General features: G+C 43.7%; 1 protein-coding gene across 7 annotated transcripts in view; it reads left to right on the plus strand.

Moving 5' to 3' along the window:
• The first annotated feature begins 4,637 nt into the window (after window positions 1-4,637).
• The window catches only part of OSMR (oncostatin M receptor), a 97,865-nt gene continuing 87,467 nt past the window's right edge, over window positions 4,638-15,035 (plus strand). For 5 of the 7 annotated variants that reach the window (XM_061616816.1, XM_061616801.1, XM_061616825.1 and 2 more), the window contains exons 1-2: window positions 4,638-5,420; window positions 9,920-9,995. In XM_061616816.1, the coding sequence (XP_061472800.1) occupies window positions 9,962-9,995 (34 nt within the window). In that variant the 5' untranslated portion in view covers window positions 4,638-5,420; window positions 9,920-9,961. Of the gene's footprint in view, window positions 5,421-6,397; window positions 6,621-9,919; window positions 9,996-14,756; window positions 14,944-15,035 lie in introns of those variants that run through there. The other 2 variants (XM_061616809.1, XM_061616846.1) reach the window with 2 other exon arrangements.

Below are 15,035 nucleotides of genomic sequence, written 5' to 3' on the forward strand. Positions count from 1 at the left end.
AATAAGCATTTTGGTCTCCCTGTGAATATCCCGATCCTCAAACACTCTACGCTTCATTCGGGAGAATGCTGCACTTGCAGAGCTCAGACGATGCTGAATTTCAGCGTCGATGTCAGCTTTTATAGAGAGACGGCTGTCAAGATAAGAAAAGTGATCGACATTCTCCAGCGTCGCACCATTAAGCTGGATTGATGGTGCTACAGAGGAATTGGTTCGCACTTGCTGATGAAGCACTTTTTTTTTTGGTGTTAAGTGAGAGGCCAAGCTTTTCATATGCTTCTGCAAAGACATTTAGGATAGTTTGAAGATCTTCCTCTGAATGTGCAGAGACTACATTATCATCGGCATATTGAAGTTCTACGACGGAGGTTGTAATTACCTTAGTTTTTGCTTTTAGCCTACTGAGATTAAAAAGCTTTCCATCTGTTCAATATGTGATTTCCATGCCAGTGGGAAGTTTCCCCTCAAGTTGTAGAATCATGGCAATGAAAATAGCAAATAAGGTCAGAGCAATGACGCATCCCTGTTTGATGCCTGATCCCACTTTGAACGGATCATTTTGAGAGCCATTGTTATCCAAAATTGTTGCCGTCATGTTGTCATGGGGGAGTTGCAAAATATTAACAAATTTATCAGGGCATCCAATTTTCAGAAGGATGGTCCAGAGAGCAGTTCGATTTACAGTATCAAAGGCCTTAGTCAGATCAATAAATGCCATATACAGAGGTCGGTTGTGCTCCTTGCATTTTTCTTGAAGCTGTCGTGCAGTGAAGATCATGTCCACTGTCCCCCTGGAAGGGCAGAAACCATTTTGGGATTCAGGGAGGATGTCTTCTGAGATAGGTAGGAGGCAATTTGCGAGGATCCTTGCAAGGATTTTACCTGCAGTAGCTAGAAGAGAGCATCCCACAATCCCACAATCTGTTCTATCACCCTTCTTGAAAAGAGTGATAATTATGGCATCCCTAAAGTCTTCCAGGATCTCCTTCCTCATCCAGATTTTTTGATAAGCTTATGAAGTTGTTGTGTAAGTTCAGGCCCACCTTCTTTAAAGACTTCAGCAGGAATCCCATCAGGACCACTAGCTTTGTTATTTTCATTTGATTAATGGCTTTACTGACTTCATCCAAATTAGGGGATACTGCAAGCTCATCTCTGATTTGTTGTGCGATTTGCAAGAAGACCTCACTAGCCACATAAGAGTTACGATTAAGGAGGTTGTGGTAATGCTCTTTCCAACGCAGTGCAATAGACTCTTTGTCCTTTAGAAGTTTGGTACCATCTATTGAGCGTAAAGGATTTATACCATAATTTGTTGGTCCGTAGATGGCCTCTGTGGCATTAAAAAAGCCCCGTGCATCATGAGCATCTGCAAAATGCTGGATTTCTTGAGCTTTCTTTATCCACCAGGTGTTTTTAAGTTCTCTAGTTCTTCTTTGGACCTCAGCCTTTGCACTGGCATAGATTTGTTTTCTTAGTAGCACAGTTAATGTCTTTTTGCCATGTCTGGAAGGCTTTCCTTTTCTTGTCAATCTCACTATCATTCTCATCAAACCAGTCCTGATGTTTCTTAGTTTGGTATCCAATAGTTTGTTCACATGCTGCAATAATGGATGTCTTCAGTTTACTCCAGTGTTCCTTGACGTTTTCAGGGAGTTCCGTAAGTAGATGTTTCTTGAGAGTTGTTTGAAAGCAGGCTCGCTTAATAGGATCTTGAAGGGCGTGGATGTTCATTTTACGCCTTGGTTTTCTTCCTTGGAGCCTACGTTGAGGAACAATATTAATGGCCATAGTGGATCAAATTAATCAGTGATCTGTCCAGCAGTCATCGGCTCTCGTCATGGCCCTAGTGAGGAGTACATCACGATGATCTCTGGCACGGACAATTACGTAATCCAGGAGATGCCAGTGCTTCAACCGAGGGTGCTTCCATGATGTTTTAAATTTATCTTTCTTGTGAAAGAGTGTGTTTGTAATAACAAGATTATGCTCTGCACATTTAGTCAGAAGTAGAATTCCATTCAGGTTGCTATTGCCAACTCCTTCTTTCCCAATGGTTTCTGGCCATAAATCAAAATCACGCCCAACTCTTGCATTGAAATCACTCAGGAGGATAATTTTATCCTCCTTAGGTATCTCTGATAAGATGGTGTCCAGCTGGGTATAAAATTTCCCCTTGATGTCTTCATCAGCATCTAATGTTGGTGCATAGGCACTTAGACTAGTTCCCTGCTGGTTTTTGGCGAGTTTTAATCGGAGAGTTGAGAGTCTTTCATTAATGCCAGTAGGAACTTCTGACAAGAGCTTCACAAGATCATTTTTGATAGCAAAGCCTACTCCATGTATTCGTCATTCTTGTTCAGGCAGTACTTTCCAGAAGAAGGTGTAACCTCCTTTTTCTTCCTTCAATTGCCCCCTCCTGCTCTTCGAGTTTCTTGGAGTGCTGCTATGTCAATATTAAAATGTCTCAACTTCCTTGCGATGATGGCAGTTCTGCGTTCAGGACGTTCACTATCTGTATTGTCCAGCAATGTCCGTATATTCCACGTTCCAAAGTTCATTTGTCTTTTGCAACCGCTAAGTGGTGACCCCACTGGACACGGTGATCCAGTCAGGGAGAGAGATGAGGCAGACTAAGTTTAGGGCACCTTTTCTAGCCCCCTCCCCATATGAAATGAGCAGAATGGATCCTGAATAGGACTGCTCAGTTGTGGATATAGCTGCTGAACTACTCAACTGCCTCGGTCCTTGAGCCAGGACAACTGAGTCTGTATCCACCGCCCATGTGCTGGTCCATGACTAGGGGCTTCCGGATTTCACAGTCCTGCCCCCATCGCCATTCGCTGATCGCCATGGGGCTTTTGTTTTGGTTGTGTTGGAAGACACCTGTGCGTGAATTTGTTTTATGTGGGGAGATTGGTGCACGACGATCAACACACAATCTTGACAGAAAAAGGCGTTGATCCAATGGCATGGATACCATGATGTTTGGAAGTCTTTTATCTGCTGCAGCCTTCATCTGCCTTCACAGCCGTTGTAACATACACATTGTTATCCTCCGCCTGTTCTGCAGAATGTCCTCCCTTACATCCATAGAAACAACAACAGTAGTCCCATGCGCTCAGCTCAACCTCCTTAAACCACCTTGTTGGTTGTATGATGGTTTGTTTCTTGCCCAATAGTGGTAAAAGAGAATTTACATACTGGGAGTGTGGCTTCAATTGTTGTTCCCAAGCTGCTGCTTGTGAAGGTAGACCAAACCATGTGTGTTTTCTGTCAATTATTATTCACTGGAATTGAGTTGGCTGTCAAAGTGAGCTTATAGCAGCCCACAGGGTAGACAGGAAAGGATAATCTTCTTACTCTTACTCATTTCGCAGACCTCTTTCTGAAGTGAAGGGGCAAATCTATAAAGAAGTTTGGAGCAGTCATGTTATAATAATAATTAATTTATTTCGGTCGTTGACCAGCAGAGCAGTCATGTTAAACGGTAGGGGAGGGCATTCCAGGCAGGGGGGTGCCAAGCTGCTTGGATATGGATATCTTTGCAGAGGATCCCTAGTTAAGCTTTACCAACAGCACAATCCAAACTGTATGTACTCAGAGGTAAGTCCTATTGAGTTCTATGAGGCTTAGTCCCTTAATAAGTATGTTTAGAATTGCAGCCTTCATGGTATCCATCTTTACTCCTGAGCGCTCCCATCTAACCTCTCCACAACACTAGGCTCCTTTCTTCCCACAATGGCCTTCTGGTGACTGGCCTGGTCTGAGGACACTTAAACCCTTCTTGCCAGAAGCAAGTAGAATAGATTAAATGTTCCCTATCCAGGCTCCATCTCTTTGCTAAGATTTTTATCTTAATTTCCAATAAGAGAAATGTCTGTTTGAATTGTATGCTCCAAGCAATTGTGGTTGATGCTTAATATATCATGTTTACTGACATCACTAGGGCCTGCCCCTGCAATCTCAGGTTTGGGATGCTTCTGACTTTGCAATATATGCGTATTCACACATGGAATTTGTACCTAAATATATGACAACAATAAGCAGAAGTGGATCCCTGTGAGCTGGAGGGCCCCTCCAGTTATTAATATACATTGTTAGGTGAGAGGATATCTTTGAAACATAATACTAACAATGAATGGCTATTGCTGAATCCTAGTTTGTTGCCTCCCTTTCACTCTTCATTTCTCTTATTCCCCCCATGAAAATGTGTTGTTGTTATGTGCCTTCAAGTCAATTACGACTTATGGCCACCCTATGAATCAGTGACGTCCAAGAGCATCTGTTATGAACCACCCTGTTCAGATCTTGTAAGGTCAGGGCTGTGGCCATGAAAATGTAGCTGCTGTTTAATAATATAAAGGTGAAATAGCCCCCCCAAAAAAAGCGCTGCACGCAGGGCCCTGCAGACCACTCTGTGTATTGTATACATTGAGACACCTATTGCATGTGTGAATCACGTGGTAACCTACAGGGATTTGCTTTTTCGGTCCCACGTGGAATTTCTTGTTCGGAAAACGGCCCTTCAACGCCTGAGGTGAAGCGTGGGTGCCAGCAGCTCCTTGCTCACTTCCTGATAGCGGGAAATCCCTCCTTGCTCAGAAAATAGTATTCTGTGTAAACAAACCACCCACCCCGCCCTGCTCCGCTCGTCCGAGCGGCCGAAAAGAGAGGCAGGGAAGCGAGGCTTTCGCAAGTGTCCACAAAGGGCAACAACCTTTCCCGTTTCTCCAGAATTTGGTTGGGCTGATTCGCTCGGGGAACGGATAAGGAGTGCAGGATGGGGCCGGGCTACCGAGAAACCAAAGTCTTCCCCAGTCACCCCGAGCTCCGCGCAAGCGTTCCACGCCGATAAATGCCCCCCAACAGCGCCCCGTGGCCGGAGGCTGTGATGGTGTTGGGCGAATAGAGGCGAAAAAGAAGCGCCTCAACATTTCGCCATATTTGGCGGTTTCTCACGGACGGCAACGCCTCCTTGGGAAAAGAATGCGGGGGGCTGATTCACCGGTGTGTGTGATTCACTTTACGCTGGAACTTTAAGTTGGAAGTTGCCTGTGCGCGGCAGCGGGGACTTCTGCTTCCCCATTCCCTCTCAAGCTTCTTTCAGGCGACAGGCCCCACTGAGAATGTGCGTTCCTGACCTTCCTCTCCACTTCTCCATTTTCCACGCCTCTGGACTGCCTTCGCTTCTTCAAGACAGGAGCATTCCCTCCGCCCCCCCCCGTCAGTTTTCCTCTGGCGAGGCTCATGCGCCTTTAGCAAAGAGGTAGAAATCCGAGAGGGTCGCTGGTGAGCATCTACCAGTTTCGGGTCCAGCATCACACCTGCTAGAAATCCAGTATCCCAAACTGGTGGGATCAATGGTGTGACTCGGTGTAAGACAGTTTCTCATGAGAGGCGAAACTTTCTCTTGGCGGGTAAGAAGGCTTCACCGGTTTGGCGTCTGCCTCTTTCTTGGGCTGTTAAAGACTGGAGGGCAAACAACTTTCACTTGCTGAATCAGGGCAAAGACTGCTTTAGTCCAGACGTTGGGTTCTCCCAGTGGCTAACCAGATGCTTTTAGGATTGGAAGCCTGCCATAGCGCAATAGCCCTCTCCTGGTGTTCAGAGGCAACATTCACTAATAGGCAAAAAAACCTTGTGGTTTAAGAACATACCTATAGCCCACAGATATTTCTATCAAACTTTAAAAAGCAGGGAATTTGCGCAGCTATAGTGAATGCACCAGAGGAGCAGGAGACCTGACCTCCTCTCTGAGATATTGTACTGCCCTACACATTTGTCAAAATGCAAACACCATTTGGGTTGGTCTTTCACAGTCCCATCCACTTCCTGTGTAGCTTGGAAGAATTTGTTAAGCAAGTGTTTCTGAGTTCAGGACTATACGTTTTGTAAGGTTTTGTTTTGAAATGAGCTTATGGGAAGCATCAGAATGGGATGGGGGGTATTTTCAATTCAACATTGCGGAATGCCAAAATCTATGCTGACTACAGTATACAGCCATGATGTATAATATAGCCATGATGAATAGTAGCCATTTAGTTTTGTTAGCTGTGAATTAGTCTAGTTCAGTGATTCCCAACGTGGGTGGTAGCGCCCCCCTGTGGGGAGTTACAGCCTTTCAGGGGGGCATTGGCGTGACTACAAACTTTAGGGAGGTGTTTGGGTTCATTAGGGGGGGCGTTGACATTTGGCGGTCTGATGTGACAGTTGAAGCATTTAAGTTTAATTTTATTTAATACGCAAATCATTATTTTTTAAACTGTTTTGTCCCCAGTTAGAATGTATTTAATAGTCTCAATTCATGGAAATAACACTATAAATAGTGTGTGCTCTCTAGTAAAGAAATTCTGAATAACGGCCAGTGACATATCAAGGAATGGGGATATTAGCCACGCCCCGGCACTAGGTAATGTTCCGATGCTGTCTTGAGGGATGTTGGAACCAATCACGAGAGAGTGTTTTATAAGCCCCGTGTATTGGTGGAGGGCGCATTCTTCCAACGGATGAGTGCTGTGTGCAAACGGGTGACGCAGACAGTCATTCACTGGTTTTCTTCAGGAATGGGACACACTCGCTACCCGTTGTTTCTGTGATGTTTACTTTTCTATAACTATGTACGTATATTAATAAATCATACTAAGAATTCAATGTGTAATCTAAGTGCAATAAAAAGGCATGATAAAAACGATCAGTAATAATAACTGAAAATACCTTTTATGCATTACTCATATTTTAAGGGAAGAATAGGAAGCATTGGCATATACGTAATCTGAGGGGGGCATTGGGCACAAAAAGATTTTGCAAAGGGGCGTTGGGTCGAAAAAGGTTGGGTAACGCTGGTCTAATTCTAGTCTAATTTAAAGTCATTGAAGTTGGTGGGCATTGCTAGAATGCGTGGTTAGTGAATTCCCTAGTTCTTATCCACTTGTCTCTATCCACTTCCTTCACGCAGTGCATAATTTTATATGCCTGTCTTTATCCTGACCCCTTCCCCTTGTGCCCCTTTTCTCTCAACTGAAAAGCTGACAACATTGCAGCCTTTTCTCATAGTAGGGTTCTTTTAGCCCTGCTTGATCATTTTGATTGTCCTTTTCTGTACTTTTTCCAGCCCCAAAATGTCTGCTTTGAGGTGCAGTGATAAGAACTGCCCAGCTTTCTGAGGGCATCCCCTAACTAGTTTCTTTTTATGTTAAAAGCAGCTGGGGGGGGGAGTCCAATTTGATTGGAGCAGTGATGCTGTGCCTTTTCCTAGCATTCCATCTCCCCAACAGGTCTTCTGGCAGAAAAAGATGGCTGCTTCTATTGTCCCTTCCTGCCCCTGCATGGCAACTTCAACATTATTTGTTTTATTTATTACATTTATATCCCGCCTTTCCTCCAAGGGTATCAAAGTGTTATTGTTGTTAATGTTATTGTTAATGCTTATTTATACCCTGCCTTTCGGCCAAACGGCCCTCAAGGCGGCTTACAGAAAAAGTAAACACAAATATAAAAATACATCAACAAGGCAATACATCAACAAAGCACACAACTGTTTCTGCACACAACTATTTCAGTGCAGGGGATTGTATCCAATGCTAGTCCAACTCAGAGTAAACCTACTGAAGTTAATGAAGCTGAATAACTTAGGTTTATTAATTTCAGTAGGCATACTCTAAGGAGGGCTCACAATGGATAAAACCCAGGGTCCTGTTCTTTTCATTTGGTCGGTTTCACTTCAGTCTTTCTAGAACTTTCAAAATGAAAGAAATAAAGGATTAATTAGGATTAATTAGTGGTGTGCATGGTTCTCCCCTCTCCATTTTATCCTCACAACAACCCTGTGAGGTAGGTTGAGCTGAGGGTGAGTGACTGGCCCAAGGTCACTCAGCGAGCTTCATGGATGAGTGGGAAATTAGGGGGGGGGGAACTGTCAGGATCTGATCACGTCATATGACTCCCCTATGCCACATGACTTAAATTTCCCAGAAAACTCTGGCAGCAAACTGTTAGAAACAGCACTTGACAGAATAGACCTGATTCAGCAGAATGGGGAGTCCCTTCCTGCAAAACATTGCCTAGAATCATAGAATAATAGAGTTGGAAGGGGCCTCTAAGGCCATCAAGTCCAACCCCCTGCGCAATGCAGGAATCCAAATCAAAGCATTCCCAACAGATGGCTGTGCAGCTGCCTCCTGAATGCCTCCAGTGTCGGAGAGCCCACTACCTCTTTAAGTAATTGATTCCATTGTCGTGTGGCTCTAACAGGAAGTTTTTTCTGATGCCTAGAGCTGAACTGAAATTTCTTAGAAGAGATTGCTCTTAGAATGTTCTCTCTGTCGTTTCGCCCCTCTCCTGCAAAAGACAGCCATCCAACAAAAGCTTCTGTGAATGTTCTCTGTCACTCTTGTGGCCGTTGAACATAGCTCCACCACTACCACCACCGCAGAATGAGTTGTAGCGAACCAAGTTTTACTCAAGTGTAGAACTTTTCTACCTTTGCTGTTGGAGGTGGTATGCCTCTGAATACCAGTTGCTGGGAGTCACAATCGGAGAGAACACTCTTGTGCTTAAGTCCTGCTTGTGGGCTTCCCGTAGGTATCTGGCTAGTGTCCTTGAGAACAGGATGCTTGGACTATGATGGGCCTCTCGCCAGATCCAGCAGGGCTTTTCTTAGGTTCTCATGAAATTAATGGGCCACAATTAGTCATGTCCATTAAATTTCAGTTGGGTTGGATGCAGCCCCTTGATGCTAGGTCTGGGGCATTGGCAGTGATAGGGATGGAAAATGAAAATAAACAGCGGGGAGCACTAAAGTACATTCAGGCCAAGAAGAGGGATGAATCCTCGAGTTGCGAGATCAAAACAAAATGCAGGGCTGGAAAGGTAATGAAGATGATTCATTGTAGCCCAAAGCATTTTGGGTTAACACACAACTCTTTATCAAGGGCGATCTTAAGGAGATTAATACTTTGTAAAAATGACAAGTAAAATACAAATAGGGTGGAGAATTTTGGGAGGGCATTTTTGATTAGATCCAGTCCCATTTGGCCCATATAGTTCAAATCTTCCTACTTTTTTGTTTTAAATTTAAAAACAGCAGCCTGGGGAAGGAACATTCAAATTTGATCAGATTTTTGTGAGGGTTAAACATTGGAAGCTGCTTATACCAGTGGCATGGTGGCTCCATGTGAGTGGGGCAGTGGAGTCTACGCCGAGTTTTAGTATGAACTTTTGAGCTGTCCAAAGTGCTTTAGCCACTGCCTTATATTGAGTCAGACCGTGTTGCTCAGTATCATCCACTGTTACTGGCAGAGGCTCTCCAGGGTTTCAGGCAGGGCTCTGTCCCAGCCCTACTTGGAAATGCCAGAGATTGAACATGGGTCTTCAGCATGCAAAGCTGATGCTCTGCCATTGAGCTGTGGTCCTTCTGTAGCTGTTATGTTTAACCGTCCTTGCCCCCATGCTGAATTCCTAATTTAAATCACCTTTCCCACATTCCTGTTACCCTCATGGGGAACCTGTCCTGTTCCTCCCCTGCTAACAGCAGTTTCAGTGATGGATTTAAATTGATGAGATTGCAAATGGGAAGGACGACGCACTTCCATTGCCCAGATTTGGGGGGCCCCTCCTGCTTTCCTATATGACTGCATTAAAGTAAAACAAATAATGTTAGAAGAGCTACTCACCGGTCTCTTGTGTAATGTGTTGTTTGGCTCTAAAAACATGGAGGAAGGTATTGTTTCCAAGGGGAATTTTTATTGTCTGTTTGGGTGAGATCCATCATGCAGTTAAGCTGCACTTAAGTAGCCATTGCAATCAGCGTATCTTGAATTTTCTGCCCTCAAGTATGTCAGACATCAGAAGGTGTATCTTGTTAATTGAGGAGAATTAAATTGTTTCATTTTTTTTCTTTCCAATTATGTGGATATAGATTTCTTCACCTACCAGATCTACATAGCCGAATAGGTTGGAGATGAAAACACCCAGACTTCTAGGATGTTCTCCAGGTAAATGCATTTAGAATCATTATTCTGGTACTTTGGCAGTGCCCTAGGTCGCTTCCTTGAGCATTCAAACTTACTTGTTTGCACAAAGTTTCTTGAGAGGTTAGACAATGTCGGCTATTTATTGTGCATTCATTCTGATTGTTTGCAAGGAGGTTATACAATGTGTGCTAAGCAATTACTGTCCCACACTTTTCAGTGTATTGTCTCATCATTTTCATCGCAAAAAGTGCAAAAGGTCCAGTTTTGGGGGAACTAGGTTTGTTGTGCAAGGGCACCAAATCAACTTTCATTGTGCCATCTGAATTTGCCAATCTGCAGTTGAATAGCAACTGTGTGGAAGCACCCCAAGTATGGATCCTGGGTTGTAGTCCTATAATTTCTCATAGGTCCAGGGTGCAAGTGCAAACCCTTCTCCTTTTCTTTAAATTTACTGCTGTTGAAGTGGTTGGTCACCAAGCAATACTATCAGTGCATGATATCAACCCCCCCTTATGTATTACACCATAATCCAGACTGCAGCTGTGTCATTGTTAACAAGGCTATGCAGGCAGCATATGACCAAAGGATTTGACACATAGAAACGGGTTGCCCATTTTTTACAGATAGAGAACACTGAGACTGAGATAAGAGTAAACAGTGAATCCATTGTCGAAAACATGAAATTTCCTTTAAATTAGACCATTGTTTCTGGCAAAAGACAACAAAAAGAGGAAAAAAATCATGCATGAGATGTTCTCTTTTTTTCCTGGGTCATTGGCAACCCTAGTCTGCCAGTGCAGCATGAGCATCTTAATGCTGCCTGGCATTTATGATAAAAGCATTTAAGTGAGATGGGAGCCAAATTGAAGGCTTACACGAGTGAAAGCTTTGTGCATGGCTCACATGTAAATCAGGCCTAAGAGAGTTAGAGATATGGGCAAAATCTTGGTTTACTGGATCTTTTCCATATTTAGGGGGACAGTGATTTCAGCCCCATTTTTGGACATCCCGTTGAAATCATTGCTTCAAGCATATGCTTTCCCAAAGGCCTTTAGACCCTTCATGCTCCCAATGATGTCATTAGGTTATTTCTTGCTGCAGACTTCTTCTGTACCTTGTATTCACTGGTCTTTCTGAGGCTCTCTACTTTCCTGCTTTTCAAGGTTTCCCTCCCCCCTTAAATAATGAGCACTCTCCATGTTGTTATTTAGAGTGGATCAAGGGGAAATGTGGCATGTCACTTGCAGGCCAGAATGTTTGCACTTCAAGTTCTGCCACCAGAATTAAGTTTCATAAGGCTTGCATGATAAATGAGAACATGACTGATATCCAAGTGTGAAATAGTATCCCGCCATCTCAGTAAATGGCAATCAAGGGTAGAGTTGATTTTAGGAAAGTGGGGGAAGACAGTATACTGCAAGAGTAGAAGAAAGGAACTAATCTAGTAGGTTTCTTGCATGTGACCTTTGATCTGCTGATAGGGCATTTATGCTGTGCCTGGTTCTTTTCTTTTTGTTTCTTTCGGTGGTCCTTCTCTCCTCTCACTTCTTCCTGAGCTGCTTTTGCAGCACACTTGCACAACATCCAATGCAGGAATAATAAAATACAAAAGAGATGAATAGTCTGGGACACCTCCTTGCAAGTAGATCTACTCACAGGGAAGAGAGTCAATTTGATACCTATCATATGAAAAAGTTTGTTTCAAAACCTAGGATTAGAGTTTAAATTGGAAACAGCCCTTGGGATCCAGATGCACATTGCATGTGCTATCATAAGTGTTATGTTTTCTGAAAAACAGCTGGTGCAGATTAACTTGCAGAACAAGGGCGGGGAACCTGTGGCCATCCAGATGTTGGACCACAACTCACGTCATCCCTGACTATGCTGACTGGGGTTGATGGAGGAACATCAGAAGGGCCACAGGTTACCCCATCCCTGGACTAGGGAGATCTGGGTTCAAATTTCATATTCATATACAATAAATGTTTTAGTCCTGTTCCCATCTTAAGTGTTCCTTGGTGAGCATTTAGGTTGTTTCTGCTCTTGTTTCTATACTTGCTTTTACTGTTTGTTTCTGTAAGTTGCTTTGAATCACTTTTGTGAAGAAAGCGACTAACAAATATAATAATGAAAATAAATAAATAAATATGTGTTATGTCGACCATGCTGCTGTCTCGATGACCTGAAGCCAACTGGTCTTCCTCAGCCTAACCTAAGTCACAAGATTGTTAGGATTAAGTGAGGGTGGAGAATGACTTTGTATACTGCTGTGAGCTCCTTGGAAGGTGGGTGATATAAACATGTAATAAACAAATTAACCAATTTTTCCTGGACAATTGGAGCAAAGCAAACACAGGTGGTGAGTTTGGCTGCCTGGGCATTTGTAGCAGTAATCTTATGAAGCTGTACTTAATTTTGGAATTCCCTCCCCTTAAATATTAGGCAGGTGCCATCTCTGTTATCTTTTCAGTTCCTATTGAAGACTTTCCTCTTTCAACAAGTCTTTTATGTTAAGACCTATCCCAGTCTGCGTCTGTGTTGGAATTGCTTTTAATATGTTTTTTTTAAAACCTTTTTTTAAAGCAATATGTTTTTTTAACCTTTTTTATTTAAGATGTTTTTAAACCGCCTGAAGAGCTTGGGAATGGGAGGCACTGTTTTACAGTGGTTCAGTTCCTATCTCTCAGGCAGGTACCAACGGGTGGCATTGGGGGATGAGGTTTCAGACCCTTGGCCTCTTAATTGTGGAGTGTCGCAGGGTTCTATCCTCTCCCCCATGCTATTCAACATCTATGTAAAGCCGCTGGGGGCTATCATCAGGAGTTTTGGGCTGCAGTGTCACCAGTATGCGGATGACAGCTCTATCTCTCATTTAAGTCCTCACCAGAGTTGGCTGTGAACACCATGTCCAAGTGCCTGGAGTCCGTAAGTGGATGGATGGGCGAGAACAGACTGAAGCTGAACCCTGACAAGACCAAGGTGTTGCTCGTGGGTGACAAAAGAAGGCTGGGAGATAGTGACTTGGTGCTGAATGGGGTGAGATTGCCCCTGAAGGACCAGGTCCGCAGCCTAGGGGTCATTCTTGACTCCCAGCTGTCCATGGAGGCTCAGGTTTTGGCAGTCAGCCGGGCAGCTTGGTATCAATTGCATCTGATACGGAGGCTGCGACCCTACCTTCCTGTCCATCTGCTCCCACGAGTGATACATGCCCTGGTCTCCTCTCGCTTAGACTACTGTAATGCGCTCTATGTGGGGTTACCCTTGAAAACGGTCCGGAAATTGCAGCTGGTACAAAATGCAGCTTCACGTTTGATCACACATTGTCGCCGCTGGGATCATATCACCCCAGTGTTAAGAGATCTGCACTGGTTACCAGTTGTTTACCGGGCCCAATTCAAGGTGTTGGTCTTGACCTTTAAAACCCTATACAGTTTCGGCCCAGTTTATCTGAAGGAACGCCTCCAGCATCATCAATTAGGCCGCCTAACAAGATCAGCCACACAGGACCTTCTCTCGGTCCCACCAGTCAAAACAGCTAGGCTGGTGCGGACCAGAGAGAGGGCATTTTCGGTTGTGGCCACCACTCTCTGGAATTCTCTTCCTTTGGATCTCCGACATGCCTCCTCCCTGATGGGTTTTCGCCGAGCCTTAAAGACCTGGCTATTCAGGCAGGCCTACAGAATCCTCAGGGTGGATGAGTTTTTATAATGTATTAATTGATGTTTTAGACTACCTTGTGCCTTTTATGATTGTATACTGTATTTTATTATGTTTGCTGTAAGTCGCCTAGAGTGTCCGTTAATTCGGACAGATAGGCGACTAACAAATAAAATTTATTATTATATTATTATAAAGCTTTTTTAAACAATGTTTTTAAAGTTGTTTTGTTTTAATGTATTTTAAGGTGTGTGTTTATGATGTTTTAAAGTGTTTTTACTGCTTTTGTTTGCCGCCCTGGGCTTCTGTTGGGAGGAAGGGCGGGATATAAATTAAATAATAAATAAATAAATTTTACTTCTGGTAAAATTCATTCAAGAGCTGTAGCTCAGTGGTGGACCATGTGCTTTGCGTGCTGAAGGTTGCAGATTCAATCCCGGACATCTGTAGGTAGGCGGTTAACCGGAAATCACCCATGCCTGAAATCCTGGAGCTTGATTGCCAATCAGCATAGACTAGGGGGTCTCCATCTTTCTGGTCCTGGGGGCACATTTGGAAACCTAAGGAACTGTTGTAGAGCACCACAAAATATCCATTTTACAAAACAAAAACTGGCAATGCTCAGAGCCCTACCCACCCAAGCAACAAAGCACAACACCGATGCACACATCACACAAAACAAATAAAAAACAGACCAAAAAAAAGAGGGGGACATTCCCCCCCCGACAGGCAACTCCTTCCAACCAAACAAAACTCCTCATTTTTTAAAAAAATAAAAATTGGGATGGGTCAGAGGGTCTTGGTGGACACTAAAGGGGGTGTCTGAGAGCACCATAGTGGATCCCAGACATAGACAATATTGTGGATCCCAGACATAGACAATATTGAGCTAGGTAGACCAATGGTCTGACTCATTAGGAGGCAGCTTCCTATGTTACATCCCTTAGATCAAAGGCAGCATTACACACATACACTTAAAGGGGAAAAATGCATACATTTACTAATTGATCAAAACTTTCATTAGTGAAATGTCACGTTTCCTTTCTCAGCTCTGCTTTTCCTCACTGGCACCTTGCCAGTCCACTTACTCACTCCTTAGGCTCCTCCTTCCTGGCACTATGCCTACAGACTTCACAAAACTAATAACTTGCAAGTGTAGCAATAAACTTTGAGTATTAAAAGCCTCTTTCCCCCCGATCGGGGCAGTGAAGAGAAAATTGAAAAACAGGAAATACAAGACAGGCGAAAAAATCCTAAGAGCACTGGAGAGAGTTACACAAGATTGCTGTACAGTGAAGACAACAGGGACATGGTATGTTGCTGTTTTGATTTTCCCTTTTCTTGTTTTGGGTAACGTTTTACTTCTGCAGTGCGGCAAAAAGATGTTGATTGGAACAGTTGATC

The sequence above is a fragment of the Rhineura floridana genome, chromosome 1 (genome assembly GCF_030035675.1).
Source record: "Rhineura floridana isolate rRhiFlo1 chromosome 1, rRhiFlo1.hap2, whole genome shotgun sequence".
Taxonomy (NCBI): domain Eukaryota; kingdom Metazoa; phylum Chordata; class Lepidosauria; order Squamata; family Rhineuridae; genus Rhineura; species Rhineura floridana.